Source organism: Haliaeetus albicilla, chromosome 24 (genome assembly GCF_947461875.1).
Source record: "Haliaeetus albicilla chromosome 24, bHalAlb1.1, whole genome shotgun sequence".
In the NCBI taxonomy this organism is placed as follows: Eukaryota; Metazoa; Chordata; class Aves; order Accipitriformes; family Accipitridae; genus Haliaeetus; species Haliaeetus albicilla.
This window is the reverse complement of record NC_091506.1, coordinates 234,958-260,022: the sequence shown is the minus strand read 5'-3', so window position 1 is coordinate 260,022 and position 25,065 is coordinate 234,958. Positions and strand designations below refer to the sequence as shown.

Here is a 25,065-nt window from a genome sequence, read left to right as displayed (position 1 = left end):
AATACATTCACAGTTTCATGGAAAACAAAAACAACATATGGCCTACTTGCATGACAGTCTGATTTTGTGCTTGGCATCACAGTTCTCAATAAACCCATGCACTACTTATGCAGCAATTATGTCGAAAAAATGATACAGATATAGCTAAACCTGCCACTATTTGCATTAAGTTATCCTGTTTGCAACTTGTCTCTCATCATTCATAACCTAAAATTTAGTGCATGATTAGTGACTCTTTCTCTCCTTCCATTTAACTTTCATCGATGAAAAATACGATATTCTGAAAAAAGCCTCTCATTTTTAAGGCCAGTGCCAAGTAATATGCTACATTTTCTTTGAGAAACAGTAAGTACAAATACAGAATTTTAGCATACTTCAAGAAAACTAGTAATGTGTTTACCTGTATTAAAAACTGTATCTGACTGAACACACAAATAGCAGGCAGTCAGCCATTCATAAAGAAATGGTTCAGCATTAACATGGTAATAGCATTAATTAATTCTTAATAAGATAATGCTGCTTATAACTGTTTTTCCATGAACAAAGCTTTCATGGTGTTATGCAGTGGACAGGCATATAATTTAAGGAGGAGTTGAATACTATAAAGAGATGAAGCCCTCTATTTACCCACCGGCCAGGAAGAAATCACAGAGCTTCATACACTCTTGAGATGGAGCGATCTCTCCAGTGGCAAGATACAACCATCACACTATGTTACCACGGTGCATTTCCTGCACGAGGAATTACAAATGTCACATATTTTATGTGCCTTAGATGTGATTATAGCACTCAAGTTCTACCAAAATAGTATAAGGTTTGCCAGTATTTCCATTACAGGTTTTTATTTCCAGGTTTGTTTGGAAGTGTTTTTAAAAAAATGCAGCTTGACAAATTTGATACCTGGTATAGCAAACTAGAGTGAAAAATCACTTGTGGTTTTCAGTGTGAAATTTTAGAGTTTTTTGAAACTACTCTTTAGATGTTATTTCCAGGATACTCAGTAGGCCATTTTCCACACTATTTAAAAAGAACCAAAATTTTTTAGAAAAAAATTGCTCTAAGTAGGGAATCTCGAATGCATTTCTGAAGACACAATGACGCATATACTTCCTTCATATATAGAGCTTCTTCTTGAACTAAAAATATTTTTTAATATCCAGGTGTAATCTTAGTTCAATAGTTCACCCCCCCCCCCAACTAATGTCTGAAAAGTGGCCTTGTCTAGAGACATCTCTTGGCCTACTTGCCCTTTGTTATTTATGAAATCCCTTAATTATGTAATCATATGATAAATCATAGTAAATCTGAAGGACATTAAACCAAATTATTTTAACCATACAAAAATTCTAGTCTATTTTTTGACTGACGTTTGCATATGGAAGGAAATAAATAGGTTATTTCCAAGGCCATTGTCACATGTAGCTTCAGTGTTTACGAGCTGCTTTAGACATTTTAGCTGTTGAGCATCCAAGCTTCAGTGAATATACATCAAGACAAGACATCACTTTAAGTAGATTTTGTGCTCTTTTTCTCATACGTGTCAGCAGAAAACATAAAGCCTGATTAAATTAATCACGCTACTGTAAATTCAATATAGTGCATAAGTAAAACAGGTAACTTCAAACACTGTTCTGGACTTAGATGACAACTCAAGAGATAAGCAGAAACCTTTCATGTCCAAAATGGCCAAGCTAATGATCAAATGACCAGAAATTTTGTTGTATTAATTTTTTAAACAATCCATAATACAGCCAAGTTTCTCTATAGTTCATGTTGAATTTCCTACTTGCATTCCTAATATGGGGGCCACCAGAATGAAGGTAAACAAACCACATATGGGTTGCACTGGTTTCTTGTTTGTCCCCAAGTGTAAAACAATACTGTTCTATAAAGACTTTCTGTCCCATTTATGCTTAATTGTAAACAGCAAGGATTCCCTAATATGTTTTTCATTTCAAAATCTCATATACCAACTGTTGCGATATCATCTGTCACTCACCTCAGCCACCTGCTGAGTCTCCACTACTTGCTGAGCCAGCACCTCCATGTTGGTTGCCATGGTGAAACAAGATCATTAGAGAACCTGTTTGAAAAGATGCCAGCAACGTCCATCAGGCACAAAAGTTATTTTTTTTCCTTATTATTAAAGAAAGCTCTGATATGACTTTTTGATAATTTACAATACTGTTTGACATTTCTCAAAAATAAGAAAATATGCCACGGGTGCGTGTATGTGTGTGCGCACATATATATATACACACACACATATATGTACAGTACATGCATACTGGAACCATACTGTTAAAAAAGCTGAGGCACAGTTATTCTTTTACTTTATAAAGCCTCTAAAGCAGTTTGTGGAATTCACAGATCTCTAAGGCACTTTCCTCAACTCAAGGGAAGAGAAAACTTACAGATAAATTGGTTCTACACTACATGCTGAACAAGGAAACAGCAATCTAAGAATACCGTTTTGAGCAAATTTTTATTGAGTCATTATGTCAAACTGCCATGTTCATCCATATTCTTACGATAATCTTGCACAATAAGGGAAATAAACTGTCACATCTAAAATGTATTTTCTATTACCTAAACTACTTTTTTATTATAATGTGGTAGCATTACCACTCTGAGGAGAAAATACTGCAGAATTGTTTTATCCCTTTGTGAGTGTCTGTACCTTCAACTTAATGCTCTTCAGGGTTTAAAAAAAAAAAAAAGAAAAAGACAAAGCAAAGAGAAAAAGGAGGAGACAAGAAAAAAACCCCACACTTCCAATATATTTTTAATGATCATTATTAGGGCTGTGTTTCTCCAAGGGTAAATTTAATTAAGATTTCAAATTCATGCATTCAGTTTTTAATTGTGACTTGCTCATTACAGAGCCAGAGTTCAGATTCTGACCCAGGTACAGGTAATGAAAAGGCATTCCTGAATGCTGGCTCAATTGATGTTTTATTGAAAACCTTCTGTTGGTATTTCCAAAGCAATCATTTAACATAAAATTAAAAAATACTATGAACAATAGCAATACATGTAACAGAAATATGCATGCATGTCTCTAGCACCAACCTCCCCATTCAAATGCAACTTCTACAAAGCTAACATTGTTGAAAATGTCAAAATTCATTAAGCTAAAAAGAGTAAATCATATTGTGGTAAATTAAATGTGAAAACTATTTTGCATATGTCAATGGAAGACTATTTGTAACAATGCATAATCAAAGTTGAGACATTCCCTATGGAAATCATATTTATGCTAGTTCCTCATACAGCTTGTAATTTTTATTCGAGTGTTCAACTTGCACAGTAAGCTTATGAACTATTTCCACCAGACCCATTTAATGTTGCAGCTTGTGGATGGTTTCTCATTTGTTCAGTAATTCCTTTTCAGTGTTTTCGCTTATTTTAAATTCATTTTTTATGTTCAGCAAGGAAGATAACCATATGCTCATAACATGCAGTTTTCTCAGTGCTTTAAGATGAAGGAAGCCCTGAAGATGAGGTATTTTGTTCATAAGAATACCCTTCTAAGACCCAATGCAGTCTTTGCTGTGGTACAGCTCTGAGAGATTTGCTGTTGGTGTTGTTATCCACCAAGGTTTTTTGTACTTTCCATCTTCCCAAAACAGCAATAAGCTGAGGCTAGCTGATCAAATCCAACCAGAAGCCCAGAGACCATATACAGCCACGCCAAGTAAGCTTGGTAATGATGCTGACTCACAGAATGTGACACAAGGCAAAACCAGCTTCCTAGCAAAACCCTTGAGCAGCAAAGTTCATAAGAAAAAAAAAAAAATCCCCCAAACAAACCAACAAAAAAGATGGAACTTAAAAACTGCAAGGAGGCACCTGGAGCACCAGGAAAATATTTCCCACGCAATAGGGTGGCAGCCAACGCAGTGCACATAGACGTGCTGCTGTCCAAAATACGGCATAAACCCATCCTCTCTCCCTAAGTTGCAGTGAAATCTCAGAAGAAAGTCATACACTCCATTTGAGATACTCTATGGGTATGGCCCTACTAGGATGACATGGCAAAAGGCCGAATTCAAGCTTATTGAAATTTGTTCCTTTGTCTTAAGGAAACAGTGTTCTTCACACTGCGTGCTTGATTCGGCTATATCAAGCGGCAGGCCAGCACCCTTCTCCTCAGCAGGAGTCTGGGGGAGACAGGAAAGGCGGGGCTCGCAGGTTAGGCTCTGCCGGGAACCCCTGTTGCACTGTCACTGTGGCAAGAAGCCGGTAGGAATCCTTGCAGCATACGACAGAAAATAACGAGGTCCGAGCCCCGGCCAGGAGCAGCCCCTACACCTCAGACCCGCTGTAACCCGCGCCGCCTGGCTCGAGTCGTGTCTGAGGGCAGCCTCTTTCCCGCCGCGCTCGCCGCCTGCCCCCATTGGCTGCGGCGCCCTCGCGGCCCACCGACACGCAAGACCCCCCGCCCAGCCCGCTACTGGTGCATCTTGCGGCAGCTACCGCCCCGCGCGCCATGAAACACACCCCTCCCTCCCGCCTCTCGTTTCAGCCAATGACGTCATGGCAGACGCAGCACTCCCACACACGCCACCGATTGGTTGAGGGAACCGCCCGTAAGGCCGGTGGCCCCACCTCTCGAGTAAGAGGGAAAACACCCGAGGGACGCGACTAAGCACAAGATGGCGGCGCTGGCTGGCGGCCAAGTCCCAGGCGGGGCTGCTGCCGCCGCCATTAGGCCCCCCTCCCCCTCCCCTCCGGTATATCCTTATGTCAGGCTATGAGGGGCCCGGGCATAGCAGTAGGGAAGCGGCCGGTAAGATGGCGGCGGTCTCAGCCCCGTATGCAAAGTACCCGCCGCCCCCTCCCCTCCGCCCTCCCGGTGGCAAAGGTAAAAGGGTCGGGTTCAAGCCGCCGCCTCCGCCCGCTCAGACTCCATCTTCTCTCTCTGTGTCCGTGTCCCGAGCTCGTCATCGCCGCGACCATCGCCCCTGCGACCCCCCGGACAGCAGACTGCTCTCACCGAGACCGGACCGGCTCCGACCTCAGGCGGCCCACATTCCAGCCCAGCGGCTCCGCAACGGGACTCCCGCACCGGATCGACCCAGCACCTCACAATGGTCCTCTCTCTCTTCCTCTCTCTCTCCAGGAGCTGTAGGCCAGCCTACAGCACGGCCGGCTCTCGCTTACCAGCAAAATACCGGAGCCTTAAAATCCCCCCTCCCCTTAAACCGAGCGTTACCCCTCCCCTTTGCCGCTCGCGGGGGTGTCCCGAACAGGGCCCCGATGCCACCTCCCCGCGCCCCCTCCCTCTTCCTGTCCCCAAAGAAAGAAACCCACCCGGGCCGCCTCAATTTTAAAAAACGATTTTTACCTCAGGAATTGGCGCCAAACGTGCCCTGGCGGTGACCCTGACCCGGGCCCAGGCGGGCTGGTGTTGGGTGACGGTGCCCAGCGGCGGCCCTCCCTCCCCCCGTGAGGGCGGCGGCGGTGAGGGGGTAACGGGGTCCGCGGAGGGGAAGGGGGGGGGCCGGGTCTGTATTACGGGGCCGCGCGGGGGGGGGGGGGGGGGGTGGTGTTTTGTTTTGTGTGCCGTGCCCCTGTGAAAGGTCAGAGTTCGTGACCCCGCCCGCCGCTGCTGCCGCCCGAGAGCGTCTCCCCGCTTCCTCTTCCCAGCACCAGGCCGGCCGCGGCCCCCTCCATCCCCCTCGCGGGGCGGGGCTGGGGACGGCGGCGGGGGAGGGGCTACCTGAGCCGCTCCGAGCCTCCGTGCCGACGCTCGGGCGGGCAGCGCGCGCCGCCGGCCCGCTCCCTCCGGCTGCGCCCGCAGCGGCGGTGTCCCCTGCGCACGTAGGAGGCGGCCCCGGGCCCGGAGGCCTGTGCGGGGCTGTCGTTGCGCCCCGGCGGGAGGGGGCGCTGGGCAGGCACCTGAGCCCGGAGGAGCCCAGCCCTTGCCCAGGCTCCCCCTTGCGAAGCCGTGGGGGGAAGATGCTGCCCCTCTCCACAGGCAGCCCCTGATAGCCCTCGCTCGCGAGGCTCCTCTGCAGCCTGAATTAATTGGTTGGAGGTGGTTGTTATGTGCACAGGTGGGTGCTGATGTTCCGTGTCTATCTGGGTTCCTACTAAAGATGCAGGGTCAAAGGTAGGCTTGCAGTTTATGGCGGCTTTCACAAAGGCCACTGCCAGACAGTCCTGAGTTCTTCCTTAATTTTGTAAAGTTGGTGTCACTGATTAGGGCTCTCCCGGCAGAGCTGGCTGTAAGTGAGGCATGTTCTGCCTCTGAAGGGGCTATTGTAGGCATGAGCCAGGTTTGGGTGCAGCCAAGGTGGTTTAAGAGCTTGCCACCTTTCAGTGCTTGTCATTGCTTTCTGAGGGTAGCATACATTGACTGGTGACCCTGATTCACTGTTGTAACTGTGTGTAGCCATTTCTTAACCACCCCTATCAAAATGGTCTTAATACTTACTTCCAGTAAGTTTCTCTTAAGTCTGGACAGAAGCTAACTTGAGGAGTGGTCAGTTGAACAGTAAAACTGGAAGATATGAAGTGATAGTAGCTCCTGAAAGGAAATGTATGGAAGAGAGAGCAGCTGAAGACAATAATCACTTAAACAGGAGGTGCTGTTGTCTGAGAGGTTCACAGTCAGCACCCTGATTTTTTGGGGTTGTTTTTTTTTTTTTGTTAAAACTGGCTATTTGTGGCAAGACATGAGAAATTAAGAGCTATGTCTATGAATTACAGCCTTACTGTCACAAAACTGCAGTTAATAATATTAAAGCACATGATGTACAGATGTGTTTGCAACACAAATGAAAATGTTTCAAAAAATGTCTTGGGTGTTTGTTCACTACTGTAATGTTAAATATATGATGAATTTTAAAATTCTCAAAATATGGACATGCACATACCTTCAAAAGCAGATAGTTTTGGTGTGGGTTTTTTTGGTTTTGTTTTTTTTACTTCATAAAACATACTACTAAAATGTAAATACATTTTTGTAACAGATACCTTTCAGGATTTTCAAAATTCTCATAATAGCCTTACTGTAGAAGTAGGTTAGATGTTAGGGTAGGAATATGTTTCCCTTGTTATAAATCAAGTATGATGACTTGATGGAGCAGCATCTATGAGCACTGCGTGTTTTTTAAATAGAGGATTTGGCAAGAAAGCCCAAGTTTTTTAAAGTGAAGTACACTTAAGGGAATAAATGCTATTAGTCTGGCTTTAAACTGTGAGATGTGCATCTGTTGGATCACTGCTGTAAGCAAATTTAAACTGAATCTTTAGTTTTGTCCTTTATTTGCTATCCTAAAATGTTTTCATCAGAATATTAGTCAATTTTTTATCTTTTAATTATTTTTTCACACCAGCTGTGTTCATGGTTGGGTAGAAAAGTATTTCAATCTTATGGTGAGAAAATTCTCTGACAAGGCCTAGTATTTCTTGCCAATGGTTATGTTTAGTTGTGCACTCTTCGGTGATAGTCACTTGCTGAGTAAGCTAGAGGAGAATCCCACCATGAATAAATATGCTTTTGATTTTTAGAGTTATCTTTATGAGCAGGAACATCAAAATATATGGAATGGAGAGGAAGTAGACTAGGATGCCTTCAGTTAAATTTCTGCTTTGTATAGAAATCTTTATAGTGATGACTGTTTTGAGCTCTTCAGTGAAATAGTGTGTTATTTTTCCTTAATAATAGAATATATTTTAAATTCATTTGCTTCTGCTCACTAGCAAATTCTCTTGCTCACACCTCTTAACAGAGAGGTCCAGCATTTCTGTAGCTTTTGACTGCTAACCTGTTCCTTTCTGCTTTTATGATCTCTGGCTGTCAGTATTTGGAGTGGATTGAAATTTTGAGCTTTTCAGTTGATGCATAGGGAATGCCAGGACTTTTCAAGGACTCACAATAACAGCTTTCCTAGGTGTTTGTGTTTTGGCTTTTGTTCACTTTTCTGTAGTAGTTGTTCTATAATTGATTACCAGATAAGTCACTTTCCCACAACAAACCTTCTCAACCCTTTTCACTACTTCAGGTTTGGAAGTGTGGAGGAGTGTGCTTGGGGGGTGTGGTGTTTTCTTTGTTTTTAACTGCTGTGGGCAAAGATGCATTAGATATTATGACAAAGCTTTGTCAGTGGTCTTGGTGCATGAGAGAATTTACCAATTGGCTTAGAACTGATGAATTAGAGGGATAGACTCTATAGTGCAGCTTATTTACTGGTTTGCTCACCTCCATCTATACTTATTCATGTCGTAACCTCTTTTGACATAGGTTGTCTTTCTTCTGGTTTTATGCATTGAAAACTAATGTGATTCTGCACTGAGGCTCATAGGTGCTGCAGCAATAACCTTGTATGCCCTGTGCCCTTCTGCTGTACAACAGTTAGCCAGGTGGCCTGGCTAGGAAGGTTGCTTCTCCTGCCTGTGTAATTACTGCTATTATTTCTTGGCCTTTTAAAGTGTTCTGCCCCAGTGTTGTGTTTAATAATGTACCTCTGACTTGTCGCTACCTTGTGGTTTTTTTATATGAACAGAGTTCTCCTCAAAGTAAGTTTGCAATTTGTGTGAGGAAAGACTGGAGGTAGGAACATGCATGTCTGAAGGCCCCACAAGTCCTGTCGAAGATTCTTAGGTAAACCTGCGCAATTAAAGGTCTGCAATATCCTTTCAATATCTATTAATAATCTTTGGTAGCTCAAGGGAAAAATGAAAACCCTTGCTTCCATAAACTGGTATTTTTGGTTTCTGAAGGATTTTCTTGATAATACAGTATATATTGGCAACCAAATGTATGTGTACTTGTGAAAGGATTGCTGTGGCATAATGGAGTAGAATGGAAGGGACCAGCAATCACTGGGATGCTATGCCCATAAAGCAGGTGTGCACTGATGATAATTTCCAAGCATGTTATTTCTTCACCTTGTTGGATGTGTACCTGAGTGTACAGCCTGCTTCAGCAGGGCTTCCTCTTTCAGAGTTTTGTGCATTGTGAGAATTTTGCTATGGGAGGATGTTGCACTGAAGGTTTCTTGCTTTGGAGCCTAACTGATCTAGTGGTCAAGAGAAAGGGTGTTTTTGTTTACATCATTGTGCTTTTGAGCATACATGTTCTATTTCTTTGTTAAAGCTCTGAGATACTTTGAGAAGTAGGATATTGCACTTAGACCAGTGGTCTAGTCTGTTAAAAGCAAAATTCTGTATAGTTTTGAATGTTGCCAGTAATTCTGTATTGTTTTGAATGTTGCCAATGACTGAATCAGTTACTGACATTGCTGGAAAGCAACATATACAGAAATGCTTTAGAGGTGTATTTTTCCTCTATCTGAGTGGTACTGGAAATGAAAATGCAGTAATGAGAATTGTATATCCTATTAAGCAAAGCCTGCAGATACTGTATTGAATGTTTTGCACAGTAATTTGAAAATAAAACAAATAAGATTGCTTAGTGTTATCTTGCAAAAATGTTCCAAGGTATACATTCATAGCTGTGAGGATTTGGGGGGAGGGAGGGGAGAAGCGGTGATCATAAGTTAAAACTACATGCTTTCATAGTATTATGATTTTATGGAAATAAAAATATTGGTATCTCATAACTTCTGAGTGTGTGATTTAGTTTGTTTCTTGTGTTTAAAAATAGTGAACAAATTCTGAGTTCTGTTGTGTAGTGTTGTACTAATTTCCATAACTACTGAAATTTTGGAAATGTTAAATTTGGACCTCACAAGTAATTGGTTGTGATAGTGACAGGCTGTTATTCTTATTATTGTTGCTGGTTTTTGGGATGCCTCTAGAAGTAGCTGACACAAACGTACTGCCTGTGCTCTAGTGAGACAAATGTGTTGCCTGTGGGCTTATTTAAAGTTAGTTAATAGCTGAAAACCACCAAAACTCCAAAATTCTGTGTGATACACCAAATTAAAGATAACAAATGTTTATATATTCTTTAGTGTCTCTTTCAGTTGCTGTCCATCTTCTTTCATTCCCTTTTCACAAATTCCTCTTGTTCTACTTACCAACAAGTCTCTGACTGAAAGGAAGAATGGAAAATGCTAGAGCCAGAGATGAATTGCTGCTGTCCTTCTCTCTGCTTCCTGCTTGGAAAGTTGAGGAGAGGTTTAGAGGACAGGAAGAGTTGTCTCCTTGTTCTTCCTTCTTTCTGCCACCAAGAGAAGGCCTTGCAGCAGTTTTACTCTGAGCTCTGGTGCAGCATGCAATCCTGCTTGCTGTGCAGCTCCACCATGCTCACTAAGGTTGGCAACAAAAAGTGCAGTGAAGAAAGCTGTATCAAGATTGGGACAAGTTTTGCTGTGGTTCTTGCAATAACTTCAGTGAAATATAGAACTATACTGTGTGCCCCTAACTTATTTAATAAGCAATATTGTATTAGATAATGCTGAAATTTGCTAAATTTATATACACTGACTTCTAAAAGAGCCTTAGTAAAAACTGCTCGTATAGGTCCTTTTTGGCTTTAGCTATGACTGGAGAGAAAATCAATAGAAGATGCTGGAGGTGAAAAAGATAAAGAGAACTGAGATACTCTACAAGTAAAGGTTAATAACTATACTGGCAGCAAAGAAAAGAATTAAATCTGTCTACTGGTGAGTTGACCTTTGATTGCAGCCAGATGCTGACCCAGCCACTTATTTCCTCCTCCTTGTCAGGACAGGGGGAGAAAATAGGATGAAAAAGCTTGTAGGTCAAGATAAAGACAGAGAGATCACTTGCCAATTACTGTCATGGGCAAAACAGACTTGACTTGGGGAAAATTAATTTAACTAATTGCCAGTTAAAATAGATTAGGATATTTGGATGGTGAGAAAGCCAAAAATTAAAACAACACTTTACCCTGCTGCACCTTTCTGTCAGGCTCAGTTTCACTCCTTCTCTCTTGACTCCTCTACTTCCCCCTCTGCTCCAGCCCTCAGAGTGGTGCATGGGGGATGGGGGGGTTCCAGTCGGTACACACCAGCTCCTCTCTGCCCCGTCTTCCTCACACTTTTCCCCTGCTCCAGCGTGGGCTCCTCTCCACGGGCCGCGGTTCCTGTCAGGAGCGTGGGCTCCTCTCCACGGGCCGCGGTTCCTGTCAGGAGCGTGGGCTCCTCTCCACGGGCCGCGGTTCCTGTCAGGAGCGTGGGCTCCTCTCCACGGGCCGCGGTTCCTGTCAGGAGCGTGGGCTCCTCTCCACGGGCTGCGGTTCCTGTCAGGAGCGTGGGCTCCTCTCCACGGGCTGCGGTTCCTGTGAGGAAGCATTCAACTGCTCCCAGCCATAGTTCAGAAAGGATTTTAGTGGTGGTCTTTTTCAAACTCTCCTGCTGATAACAAGGACCTTTTCGCTCTTCCCCTTTGTGGGATAGCTGCCTCAGAAGAAAAAATGTGCTGCAAAGCTGCCACTCAAGAAGAGGAGGGAAGACACCCTGTGGAAGTTGCTCCTTGCCCAGGAGAACAAATTGAATTCACCATAGACCAGAGGTGAGATGGGAGATGTGCACAGTTACAGGGAGGGAAGGATGTTTTAGATGTGGAAGGAGAGAACCATTGCAATGCAAAGGTGGGCTGTAAGACTACCTATGGCATAGGCCAAAACCCCTCTGTCTAGTCATGGTGATGGTATTGGTGGTAAAAGTGCATAATGGACTAAAAGGGGGTCAAAAGTTAGGGCAGGCCAAGAAGTACAAAATACAAGCAGGATTTAAGGTTTTTCATGTGTTTTAAATGTTTGGGATTGACACTATTGTAGAGCTCTGATTTTTTTTTTTTTTTTTTTTTTTTTTTTTAAATAAGTTGTCATTTCACGTGCTTAAAATTTTCACGGAATTTTCCAGAAACTTTCGAGGTAAATTTTAAGAGCAAAGCTGATATCTAGCATGGAAGAAGTCAACAGTTATGAGTGACTGAGGTTTTAACAGTGTAAACAGTTTGGTCTTGTTAATGCCACATTCAATTTAAATCTCTCTTTTTAAGTGTTAGTAGATGATTTTTGAAGTACGAGTCCTTGTGCCTTGTGTTCAGGTTGGTACATGGCTGGACAGTGCTGAGGGAAGCTAGTGATCTCCATCCTCTGGGTCTTTTTTCCCCTCATTTCTCCATAGTTGTCTCTTAGTAAAAGTGAGCTCGCTGTCTGCTCTAGGCTTTGTCAACTGCAGAAAAATCTCACTTCAACCTGACTTCTGAACAGTTTTACTGGTTTATTTGGAAATGCAGTTATTTAGCTGATGACATGCTGGTTTATTCTGGAAAGAGGGAAGAGTGATTCCTTGCGCTCACGATGCTCAGGTGGTGGTCAGAATTAAAAGTATTGCTTGTGCAGTAGGGACCATTCCAGTGAGTAAAAGGTGCATCTTAAAAAAAAAAAAAAAAAAGTATCTCTACAAAGGAAGGCAATTATGTGGTAGAGCAAAGATTCGTTTCATTCTAATGAATATGCACAGCAGATTCAAGATTTCTGAGGCAAAATACAAATTCATGACAATCCAGAGTTGGATTAAGGTTTCTTTTAATGTGGTTAAATGCTTTCAGAATTACTCTTTCTTGCCACTGTGGTGAAAAATAGATCATTGGGCACTGAAATGGAACGTTAGGAATCTGAACCAAGTGCTGTGAAAGCTGATGGATTTAGCAGACTTTATATGTGTGTATATTTTTTTTTTTTCTGATTTACATCATTTTGTATTAATGACTGGATATTTATATTGAGATCTTGCTCAGCGGTCAAGTCCCACACTGACTGTAGCTCTGTTAGGCCTGTCAGCACTCTGCAGTTGTTTTTGGACAGATCAGAAGAAAGGCAAAAAATTCTAGAAGGCATGCAGGAATATGGAAAAGTATAATGTACCAGACACCTCAGTGTAGTTTGGGAGAGCATATGGTTCAGATCCAGGTGAAGTCTAGTGGCTGTGTACTCTTGTTGTACTTATTTTGTTGTTTTGTTCTCTACTGCTTGTGAGAATTGTATTTCTGACTGTAGGAGATAAAACTTGTTGATCCAAGAAATCATTGGTGTTCATCATGTAGTAGCTGTACTTTGAAGTGAAATTTTGCAGAAAATAAGCTAGAAAGAGTTTTTAATTTTAATGAATAAATTTCATATAGGGAAATTTATTTTTTATTCATTAATATTTGTAAAAAGCAGTTTTAAGAACAATATGCAGCTGCTATACATTGAAGACTGTGAAAACCAAGAGCAGTGCAAAATCCTAACCCTGCCCCAAAATTCACCTGAAGTGACCTCTCAATATGACACACTCAATTATTACTGCAGGACCTGACTGCTCTCTAAGAACTGACAATATGGACAGAAAGTAATTCCAGTTCCTGTGGTGCTTTCTTTAAGACCACATTAGTCTGCTGGCAAGTACTGCAGTTAATAACATGGCATATGGTATGTGAAATGAAAATATAGACAACTACTAGGCAGTTTAAAATGTCATCCAGTTTCTTTTAACTTAGAGGAGCAAGGAAAGGACACAAAAATGTAATACTACAAGTAAAAAGATGGAAAAAAATCAGGGCACGCTTATGTAAAGTGTATTCCATGTCTTTCGAAAGCATATAGATTAGAAACAAGCTGCAACACTTCTCTTGGGGGGGAAAAAAGCTATTAAACTAATCAAAAGAATGTAAAACCCTTGTCATTTAGTAATAATAATATAAAGAAAGCATGGTAAAGAATGACAGTGCTGTTTCATGGGCACTTTAAAGGTTTCATGGTGTTTGTTGTTATTCTGTGGAAAAGTAAGACATTCAGAATACTTGTGTAACAGCTTTTATGAAAGATCAATTTTTTTTAAAGATTTTATTTTACTTGGGTCTCTCTGAAAGGGATTGTGGGAAACCAAGTAGGAAAATAAGGAGAAAAACACTGAAACAACTGAGAGCAGCTTGCATCTGAGCTATTGACTAAGTAGCTAGTACATTGTGACTTATTACTGAATTTTTTTTGAAACATTTGTGTAGGTGTGGAACAAAATCTTTGTTTTGGAGTAATACTAGCTACAATTTAGGAAGAAAGAGCTGTTTGTAAGTAAATGGCATATAGTAAACTGAGTATCTCTATACCTCTATTCTAAGATGTTAAAATTTTCTAAAAGCTGATTACTGGATTAACTCTGAAATGAAGATAATTTCAGTCCCTGGTGCTTAGCTTTGCTCAAATTAGATTAACAGTTGCACTGAAATTTTGAGGACATATTCATTTTTTTCTCTTTCTTTGTGCTGTACTGAGACCATTTATATCTGTACCTGAAGTAGGTTTGACTGGTAGGCAGGCTTTACAGGGAGTAAATGCAGTGTGGACTGAAACACTTTATAGTAGCAATTAGGTATAAATCCTGTTTCTACCAGAAGGCCTCCACTGTCATCTTCTGATTTGATGGTCTTCCTTAGTTTGTCAGAGAACTGGTTAATAGGTAAGTGTCTGTTAACAGTAACTGGAACTGCAAAGCTAGAATTAAAGAAGGTAAAAATAATGTAAAGGAAAAGCCTGTAGAACTGCAGTTATGTCTTGCTCTTTTATTTTTCCACATTACTTAAAACAATGTTTAATAGCACTGTATCTTATTTTTTACAACAAAATATTTTCATGTATTCATTTCCTGCTTATAACTGAAAACTTCATACAATAGTCATTAAATGTCAGCACCTAAATCTTCATAATACTGTTGTTCTGTAGTGCAGTTTTGTTTTGTTTGGGACCATGGTTAGAGATCTGACTGTATTCAACATTCTCTCTTTTGTCAGTGCAAGATGTTTTTAAGGGGGGGGGATAAACATTTACAGTGTATTGGTAGCAAGGCCACGGTTCTAACATGAAACAGAGAGTTAACATCAGTGTTCATACATTAACTAAAGAATACAAGTGGTTTACTTTTCTCATACTTGGTTTCTGTTTGCATATGATAATCTATGCTTTACGAAACTATCAGACTCAGATGTATCAAAAAAACCCCAAACCAAATATATTTTTATTTAGTGGTAGGTGTGTATTTGGGTTTTTTAAGCTTGTTTTTCCAGGTGACAAATTGAACTACCTTTATAATTTGGATACATATTACAGACCTTTAAAAATACAGACACTTCTAAACAGTTTGTTAGGGTCAAAAATTCAGATATCCATTAAGTTTCTTGAAGAAAGGGAAAAATGAAAGTAATAAAAATCTCCCCCCAATATATTTTAATGTAAGTAAATTCTTGAACAATGTATTTTTATACAAAGATATATTTTAATCATAAATGCCATTCTATTCCTCAGTCAAATATTATGGCAAATATAGGACACAAAACCATTTTATTGCAATGATTAGAACACCACTTCTCAACCTTCTTTATAAAAAAAACCAAAAAAACAACAAAACACTAAAAAAACCCCAAACAACCCCAAAACAACAAAACCCCAAACTCCAGAGATCTATATCCTCAGCTGGTATAAAGCAGCACAGCATCTTTGAAGTCGTACAGATACTTGGCTGCTGAGAATCCAGCCCTGGAGATGTAGTGCACAAGAGCAGTCTGATGTAAGATGCATTTAGTCTCAGGAGTTCCAAAGCACTCCAGCAGAGCAGGTTCAGACAAGTGCATTTGAGCCCACCAACATGTTTCCAATGGTGTGCTGGTTATATGGAATAAACTTTTGATGACACTTTTCATAACAAGAACAGCAGAAACAACAGGAGCTTTGAAAATAGACTATTTAAATAGATGATAAAAATCTTAACACTACTAGGTAGACTAGTGTTAAATAAAAACTGTCTGTAGTTTTATAATAAATTAAAAATAACCTTTGGGTTTGAGTCTGATGCAGTATCTAGGGAGAAGTGATAATTCAACGTCTGGATTTGTAGAGCTACTGGAGTGCATTTCAAAGTACTGCAGTGGTATGAAATTAAACCCTTTAACATAAATTCTACAGTGATCTGTGTAAAATTATAAATTGATCGTAAGTAATTATCTTGGATCATAGCCAGTGAAGTCTTGGTAGACCAGGTAAATTGGATGTGGTGTTTGTTCATTTTCTGTGGAAGCAATTTAGCATACGCAGGGCATAATTTCATGCTGGCACTTATTAATGCATGAGTAATAAATCAGGCCACAGAACTCCTTAGAAACATAAAAAAATGAAACTGTAGTTCAATAAAAATAATAAAGTGCTTTAAATGAGCATTTGTTGTTTACTACATTGTTTCTCACTTCATGGTAGACATCAGAACCAACCCAATGAAATATGACAGGGCTCTAGAGCCTGTTACTTACTGTACTCAGTATTTCCATGTATTTTCTTGTCTTGATGTTAGACTTAGTTTACTGTGGGATCAGAGGAGAATCTTATAGTACAGGTTGAACTTGCACAGACATAAAGATCACCATAAATATTCTCTATTTTGAAGTTTCCATTTGCAAAAATGCGGATGTAAGAAGAAGGAAGCAAAAAGAGCAATCTGGAAACAGTTCATATCCAGTCTATGTAGCCAGTTTGCCTGAAATACACTGTTCAGTTTTGTAAGACAGAAGAAGGTTGCTGGAAATGTATAGAAATCTGAGAATTTATTCCAAGTCCATTGAGTGATAGCTGCTATAATATGGATGCTTCTTCCATGGCTTCAATCCACCTAAAAAGGCAGGAAAGAAAAAGTGGTACATATAAAATTATATGCATTTTAAGAACATATGTGTTTTAAGAAAAATAAGTATTTTAAGAATGTAAAGCCTGAAGAGGACTGTATTTGCCATCCCAGCTCTAATGAGGAACTATAGTTTTGTGATTAAAACAAGGAATTGGGTACTAGGACTCTTGTGTTCTAGTACAATCTTTATCGGGAATTTATTGTAAAATCTCAAAGATGGTACAAGTGCTGTCTTAGAACAGGAAAGATGCAACCACTGAAGTATGCTTAAAAGCAACAAAACTTGCCATAAACACTCACTCACTTCCCTGTGTGTCTTGAGATGCTGGCATTTTTATTACTAATTTCATGACTATTTTATTATGTGGAAATAGTAGCATTAGAATGGGAAATCTAAACAATTATTTGTCAATGAGGAAACTAAGAGATGGATAAATAGAACACATAAATCAGAGAAGTTTCTGTACAGTAATCACATTTGACAGACTTCTAGGCATAACTCTTGAGACTCAGCCTCCTCTTTACCTATACAAGGGAGCATATTCTCCTTCCTGAAGGAACTGAAAAGTACCAGGTTGATTTTTAACCCAGGCCAGTCACATGCATTTGTGCTTAATCAACACTCTGAAAGCAGTTTGTTTCCTCTGTTATAAAGGCATTCTGAAGTGATGGAGAGGGAAAAGCCCTACATAAGCTTTTGGACCTGCACACTAGCTAGTGTGGAAGTCTACCCCCATACCTCTGTGCTGAATTGTTATCCTCTGCTCGGAAGCTATAAAAGAGAGTCTGCTTGTGGTAGAGATGGAAAACTGTATCCATGCTTCCTTCCTCCTTCTCTGGGGCAATGGTGAAACCCAACAAAGGCAAACTTTCTGTGGCAACTTTGTCCTGAAAGCAAACAAGAAGTGAACCAAAACTTAGAGAGAAGGCTTGTAACAGTTTGAGGGCTCTTTCTGAAAACCCAATAATGATACAACCCCTCTCTGACAGGGCTGCAAAAGCAGTAGTGTGAATCTTTTGCTGGACTGGTGGCTCTTGCCTAAACAGGAGCAGTGCCTGTGTACCGCACATGTTTATCTAGTCTTAGTCCTGAACTCAAACACTACCTCTGAAAGTCCAGTTCTTCATGATCATCCAAATGGCCATAAAGGTCAAATTAGCCATTACTTTAGTGGCCGTCTTTGACATGATGATCCAGGAGGCAAACTAGAGGTTACTGAGAGTATGGGACAGTATAGCAGCAGTTCTGAAAGCCTGAGACCCACTCCCAGTTATGTTCCTTTCAACTGTTTTTTTGCTGAGTGCAAGTAGTAGTCTTTTTGGTACCCTGTCATTTCCTTTCATAGCACTAGCAACTTTTTTTAGAAATCTGCACTGTCTCAAACAGCACACTTGCTTTCCAAAATGCTGCTTTGAAATTTCTGAGCAGTAATGCAATTAATTGTTAATTTACTCCCAAGAAACGTCCATGAATTTTGCTTGCCAGACACTGCTTTGTACAAGTTAAAGGGAACAATAAGCCTTAATTGAATTGCAGATTAGCTGTTACTGATAGCTGCAGTTTTGCTCACTGTATTTAGGTAATGTTTTCTATATGTGTATGTTGTCTTTGCCTCTGCTTTTGGAAGTTAAATTGCAAGCTGGGAATGCAAAGTGTAATTAGCCATCTGTTGCTTTTTCCCTATTGTTGAACCAGAAATGATCACTTTTAAGGTTAGCAGAGCTGAGGTAAATGTCTTGGATATGGAATTTGATGCTAATGGTATGAATTGCTGGCCAAATCGTGAACTCTTTTGTGCCTCAATCTCCTCATCTGTTTAAAGGGGATAATGTTGCTTCATGTGATCGTCACAGCAGTGATGAAAGTTTAAATAATTTATGTTTGCAAAGTGTTCTGAAGGCTTAAAGTACCAAATATTGCTATTACAACAGTTCTTGCATTCTGTGTCCTTTCTTCAGCAAAATGAATTTTTATGCTTCTGCTTATGAAATCTGTCAGTTATAACCAAACTTTGTATCACACTTACTTGTATTGCAGCTATTCACAAAGGAGAAGAAATTAAAATAAGAAAAGGGACTGGGAAGAGACAAAATACAGAAAAATTATCTAGTTGATATCCAACCTCCTTGGCTGTAAGGAGAAGCTTACAAGCCAATACACAAGGCATTATTCTCACCTCTTCAGACTGCCTCCTGTCTGACTGCCTCTTTCCCTGTTGGTAATAGTAGGACAAATACATCCTATTTATACTTGCAAAACTACAAGGTTCTTCTGCCCACAAGAAATGGATCATAGCACCATCTATCTACAAAATATCTGGCAGTTACCAAGTGCATCAGAGAATGCCTAAGGACCTTGAAGTCTTTAGGTGTAAATATGTAGACTAAAGTTCACAGTGATTGACAGTTTATAATAGCATGAATAGCAAGAAGTTAAATAATGAAGGGCGGTTTGTGAAGAGGGCTGCCAAGGCCCAGCTAGGGCTGTGGCTCACCCCTCAGCTAAGGACAGCTCCCTGGGGACTCAGTCTGTTAGGACCAGGTCTCAGAAGGCAGGTAGTTGTGAGAGCTGCCATTTATACCTATGACATCTACTTGTGCTGCCTGTAGGGAGTAAAGAAGGGAACTCAGATAGGAAACTATTTCAAGTCAAACTGCACAGTACCTCATTTGCTATGTAGGTGTAGAGGACTTTGCCTTTGATAACAAACCAGCGTTTCTTCCAGTGTCTTTTGCCTCTCTTACATCTGCTGAGGTAACCACTGATGGTAGCTCCCTCTCCTGAGGCTGCCACCTGGAGCAGGATAGGAGAAATCAGGATTTGTAACACCAAAGGCTTTTCCCCTCCTGATTATGCATGGTTCGCATCACACCAGACAACCAGGTCTATGTCCATGAAACCGTAAGTAGACCATTAAAAATATTGAGACAGAAAAAAATATAAGCATGGTATTACAGTTCTTTTTAACAGTTTGAAGATTTCTGGATAAACTTAGTTCTCAGTAACTCTGATGGAAAATATGCAGTTGAGTTATTATAGAGATCAGCAAGTTTACGGTTATATTCTCAGAAGCCTAACTTGTCCCTTTTCGCAGGTCTTTTTTTGTATACTAAAAGTACATTCTTCCAAAAGAGAATTACAGTCTTGTGGCTGAACACTTTTAAGATGTGGGTATATTTAGGACTTTGCAATGGTTTTATATCACTTTATGTTAATCACTTGACTATGACTTGGTTTCATTTGGGAAATAGTATTTCTGAGAAGTCACCCCTCTCACAGAAGTATTTCAAGATCTAAGTGGTTAATGTTCTTAAAGATCCAGATTTTGAGTAGATGTAACTATAAACACACACAATGCAGTGTACGTTATTAGTTACAGTAGTAAACTGCAGCGGTATTGGATTTAGAAACAAAGGGCAGAGATTCAAAACCAGCTTTTGTAGCACTGACAGAAGAGAAGACTGAGCAGTAATAGAGCCGTGTTTTGCAGCAGAACAGAAATGCTCCAGGACCTGGGTAAAACAAGTTAGAAAAAGTTATGGAACAGTGCTATTGTGAGACAGTTCATATTAATAAACATGTGCTGCCTCCTCGTGGATAGAAAGGCAATGCTTTTTTCCTAATGGGGCTGAAATTTTGCCTGCCGGTTCTTTCAGTATTCAGTTTGTGTGTTTGTATTGCATGCTTGTATCTTTGGCTCAGTTTTGCCTCAGCATAAACAAACCTCAAGAAATTCCAGTGTCTCGACTGTACAATGAGTTCAGCGAGATGTTTGCACCCTATTCTCTTTAATAGAACAATAAATACCTGCAGATTTCAGTGAAAGTACCTTACTGTGCTTGAATTCAATGGGCAGCTTCGCTACTGAGGCTACACCAACATGATTGGCACCTTGTTCCTGGAAAGAAAACTAATATAGCTGGAGAAATCCTGGCCCTATTGAAATTGGTGGGAATTTTATTTGTTTACGTTGGTGGGATCAAGATTTTACTCATTTGATCTGAAATAGTTTGGTTTGAGCTGGAGGGAAAGTGCCTCATTAAACATGTATGCTCCTGAATTGATTGCCAAGGACTAGAATCTATTCCCTAAGTAAGTGGTATTTTAATTCTCTTGAAATGAAAGTAAGATTTCAGAAGTAAGGGTCTTGTCAAAAAAGGTAACTGGTCAACAGTGTATCATGCTCTGATGATACTCGTTATTGTCTGTGATCTGCCTTGTTGTACTGTCTAGTACCTTGAAGTCATCTTAGTTTTCTAAAGACTTCACAGTCTAATGAGCAAATTAAAGTACACTGCTCTAATTGGGTTTCTCAGTGGACTCAAGAAGCTTCTGTGGTATTTTCAGAGCTCAGAGTATTTTGTATTTTAAACATTGTTGTGAAAAACAGAAAAAAATAATTGCGTGATGAAAGTAGACCAGGGCATGGGCCAAGCCCACTGCACACAATAAGTTAGAAACATAGCTGCTGAAGTATGAGCACACAGTTCCCTACAGTTCCTTGCCTTTCTCAGGCAGCCTGGTCCTACCTCCATAAGAGCTGAAGGAATCTTCTTCTGTTTCTTAAAAGATGAATAATGAATATTGTGGAAGACAGAGGAGAAGGCACTGCTTGAACACCTGGATGAAGTTGGAGGGAAGCTCACACTTAGTGGCCGCTCTGCAAGATTAAGAACATTCAGACTAAGGAAAATGTAATGCCTCCTCCATAGCTGGTTTTTATTTTAGCTTTTCTTTCAAGTCACCCCTTTAATTCTGATTACATGGGTGGATTTCATAGCATCCTAGGTTAATGGTAATAATCTACAGCTACTTGAAAGAAGCCTGCAAGAAAGCTGACAAAGCACAAAACACAGCTTGTTTTCTGCTAATTTAAAATCAGCATTAAGCAAACGGCTTTCCCATGTTTCCCCTCTATGTTCTGTAACACCTTTGCAGGATAGATTCACTAATGGGACATTCTTTCTGTATGAAGCATTCTCTTTGAGTTCTGCATGGGAGACAGTTATTCTGTCTCTGTCAATCTCCATTAACCCCACTTGTCTGAGTTCATATCTTCATGATCTCACTTCTGGCAACATACGTTGTCTGGAAGCTCTTAGTAAAGCACAGCATTGGTTTAGTACAAATCTAAGTTACCATTTCTTGGACACACAGTGGCTTGGGGATCCTTTTTTGGCTGTTGTGACAGCACCTGTTCATGTGTTTGCTTGGCTAGTGTGAATTTCTTTAATCAGGATGGAAAAACTAAATTTCATCTGTCCCTACCTTTTTATCCTTGACAATGTAATGTACCTATTTCTAGAGACTGTCTACGTGAATAGTTGTGCAAGAACATTATTTCCGGTTCATTCTCTGTTCATATATATGTAACGCCTGCCCTCCCTTTTACCTTTGATTTGGATATGTATTTAAATCAGAAAAGGGACTTCTATAGTAGGACAGTAATACAGAGTTCTAGTTAGTCAGTAGCTCTTCTGCTTTGAATTCATGCCTTCATCTGTAACCAGATTAACTCCCCATGTAGAAAAGCTCTTAGTGACTCTGCACTTTACTGCAGCATTTCTTTTTGTAAAAGCTAAAACATGGATGAGGACAGCGTAGAATTGTAAAGCCGTTGTCTTACTTCAATGGATAATTTGTTAGAAATGAGAGGGAAGAGCTATCACCTATAATTACATAATGGAATAGAATAGTTCAGTCAGAAAGAACCTACAATGATCATCTAGTCCAACTGCCTGACCAATTCAGGGCTGCCCAAAAGTTAAAGCATGTTATTAAGGGCATTGTCCAAATGCCTCTTAAACACTGACAGGCATGGGGCATCAACCACCTCTCTAGAAAGCCTGTTCCAGTGTTTGACCACCCTCTGGGTAAAGAAATGTTTCCTCGTGTCAAGTCAGAACCTCCACTGATGAAGCTTTGAACCATTGTCACACATCCAGTGTCACTGGTTCCCAGGGAGAGGAGATCAGTACCTCACTTTCCATGTCCCCTCCTTAGGAAGCTGCAGAGGGCAATGAGGTCACCCCTCAGCCTCCTTTTCTCCAAACTAGACAAACCCCATGTCTTCAGCCGCTCCTCAAAGGACATAGTTTTTATCATTACTGTGTATCAAAAGGCCAGGGGAGCCCTCAGAGAATCTGGCTTGCTAAAACAGTTTTAGCTGCCATATAGCCTGGCACTCTTGGGATCTCAATTCACATGCCCCGTGCTTGGAATGAGAAACCCTCTTTAGCAAAACCCAACATGGTAGGCAGATCCTAAGCCCTCCCCATTATACAGGCAGGAAATCGGTTTGTCAGTTCTGCCAAGAATGAAGGAATCTTACCTCTTTTCTTAAGTTCCACATAGCAGCTATCACAGACTTTGGCTGCTTGATCTTTGAGGTACTTCATAGGATACTTGTTTCTTGAACAATTTCGACATACAATCTGTTCCAGGAAGGAGAGATGCACATAAATGTAACTTAAATTTATATATATGCACATGCAAAACAAATCCTCTGAGTCAGTTGGGAGAGGAAGATGGATAGTGGACCAGATATGACTCTCCTAAAACTGTGGCTTGCAGGGTAAGTCTACTGACTGAAATGTGATTGCTGTAGATTTACACTGTTGTAAGCCAAGCAGAACTGATCACTGTATTTAGTTGCACACCATTGCTGTGCCCATCTCCCCAGGAACTTAAACCTTCCCTACTAGTGAATCACAGAAAGACTACTTTAATATTACTTCTGTTTTCATAGCTTTGTTAGTAACATTGTTTTCTTAAGCAAGCTTGCAAGTTCCTGCTATCCCTGTGTAGGTACAGACTGAGTTTCTCTGTGGAATTAGAAAAAAGATTAAGTAAATGCTTTTTCATGCTAGCAAAAATTACTGGCAGTTTGAAAAAAAAAATATTACTGAGGCTAAAAGACAGCCATAGTTTAAAACTGCAGGTTTATGTGTATAAACAAATCTCTAGAGTCAGTAATAAAGGGACAAAACCAAGAAAGCTTATAGGTCCTCTTGGCTTTAGGGCAAAAGGCAGCAGCTCTTCAGTGGAGCACAGAGGAAGCTTTCCCTTTTGTCACTGACCAAACCATGCTCTACTGCTGAGTTTCTTCACTTTTCTTGGAAGATAATTTTACCAGCTGTTATTAGGGACAGGACATGGACTAGATGTGCTACTGCTCTGGTCCAGACCAGAGCCTATATTTTTAGTGTGTTGCTTCATTTTCTCTAGAGGTAGCTGTATATCAGATATAATGACTGGACTCAGCAACAATTATCTTGTAAGCCTTCAACTACTAGCCTTTGGGAATTAATTTGACCCTCAAGGGAAGGTTACTGTTGTTTCTACTAGAGTCATTAGAAACCTAATTACCTAATTTAGCAAAGCACTAACAGGTTCTGTGAGAAGTCAGATTGTGGTCTTGATGTTGCCACAAGTCTGCAGAAGTTACAGCAGTGGCAGCCAGTGTCCTAGAGGTGTGAATAAAGCCTCCCTGACAAGCTTGTACAGCTCTTACCTTCCCACAGGCATGGCAATGATGTCGCCTCAAAGTGAGGGTAAAGTCACAGCCACAGTTCATGCACATCATGACATGGGACACAGGTACCAAAGTAGGAGGCCTCTCTCCCAAGGGTATTCCAAGTCTTTCCCTTAGCTTAAAATCAAACAATGAAAAAAAATGAAGAAGCATCCACACCTCCAAAGTCCACACAGTCAGCTCTGCTCCATCACATAGAATTCTCCTCTCATTTCAATCTGCCTTCACCTGCTAAGATCCTCAAATTTTCTAATTCCTAATGCACCTTGTAAGTGAGATACAGCTGCTTCAGCACTGAAAGACTGTGGCTAATTAGTACATGGTGCCATTACAGCCAGAGTCACAAGTGGTAAAAATCCATGTAGATCTATTATTGATCAGGCACTGACATTCCTCCACATCAGACAAGGATCTGATTCGTTGTGTATGCAAATTGCAGGTAAGAACATGAGTTAAAGCCATCTTTTTATTAACAGCTTTTGAAATAATAACTGTCAAAAGCTCTATAGCTTTCAATCAAAAAGGGCCTGAACTCTTTATGCCATTATGCCTTGGGACAGTTCTACGATTGGGGAAGAGAGACTACAGAAAACAGTAAACCCAGAGATTAATTTACCCACACACAATCCAAATCTGATTCATGATTTCCATGGCTGATCTGAATATATGTAAGCAGCTTTAGAAAATGTATTCACTGTTCCTATTTCTTGGAATGCACCATGTTGCACCTGTTGTACCGATGCCTTTGCTCCAAGCCTAGGGAGCCACAGTCCATGTGGAACTGAACCCAACCTAATAAGCCATGCTGAGAAGCTGTGTATACTTCAGGTTCAGCACCAAAGTATTATGGGTACCTCACTGTCAATTCACAGCGGCTGAGTGTTTGGCAAAAGTACCGCAAGCTCTTGTGCTTTTGAAGGACTGTTTGT

General features: G+C 40.6%; 2 protein-coding genes and 1 long non-coding RNA gene across 11 annotated transcripts in view; 1 reads left to right on the top strand and 2 right to left on the bottom strand.

The window, feature by feature from the left end:
* The window catches only part of NR2C2 (nuclear receptor subfamily 2 group C member 2), a 47,933-nt gene extending 42,444 nt beyond the window's left edge, over nt 1–5,489 (bottom strand). For 3 of the 7 annotated variants that reach the window (XM_069811710.1, XM_069811716.1, XM_069811717.1), the window contains exons 1-2: nt 5,351–5,489; nt 2,000–2,083 (exon numbers count right to left, since the gene is read on the bottom strand). In XM_069811710.1, coding sequence (XP_069667811.1) covers nt 2,000–2,059 — 60 coding nt within the window. In that variant the 5' untranslated portion in view covers nt 2,060–2,083; nt 5,351–5,489. Of the gene's footprint in view, nt 1–631; nt 732–1,999; nt 2,084–4,999; nt 5,189–5,350 lie in introns of those variants that run through there. The other 4 variants (XM_069811712.1, XM_069811711.1, XM_069811713.1 and 1 more) reach the window with 4 other exon arrangements.
* A 51-nt stretch (nt 5,490–5,540) lies between these two features.
* Nucleotides 5,541–9,921, top strand: LOC138690819 (uncharacterized). Its single transcript, XR_011329620.1, has 2 exons — nt 5,541–6,447; nt 6,486–9,921. It is a non-coding gene; the product is annotated as an uncharacterized lncRNA (long non-coding RNA).
* Nucleotides 9,922–14,478: 4,557 nt separating this feature from the next.
* Nucleotides 14,479–25,065, bottom strand: part of FGD5 (FYVE, RhoGEF and PH domain containing 5) — a 112,133-nt gene continuing 101,546 nt past the window's right edge. For all 3 annotated transcript variants that reach the window (XM_069811707.1, XM_069811705.1, XM_069811706.1), the window contains exons 16-21: nt 24,116–24,253; nt 22,934–23,036; nt 21,132–21,262; nt 19,267–19,395; nt 17,341–17,489; nt 14,479–16,586 (exon numbers count right to left, since the gene is read on the bottom strand). In XM_069811707.1, coding sequence (XP_069667808.1) covers nt 16,550–16,586; nt 17,341–17,489; nt 19,267–19,395; nt 21,132–21,262; nt 22,934–23,036; nt 24,116–24,253 — 687 coding nt within the window. In that variant the 3' untranslated portion in view covers nt 14,479–16,549. The remainder of the gene's footprint in view (nt 16,587–17,340; nt 17,490–19,266; nt 19,396–21,131; nt 21,263–22,933; nt 23,037–24,115; nt 24,254–25,065) is intronic.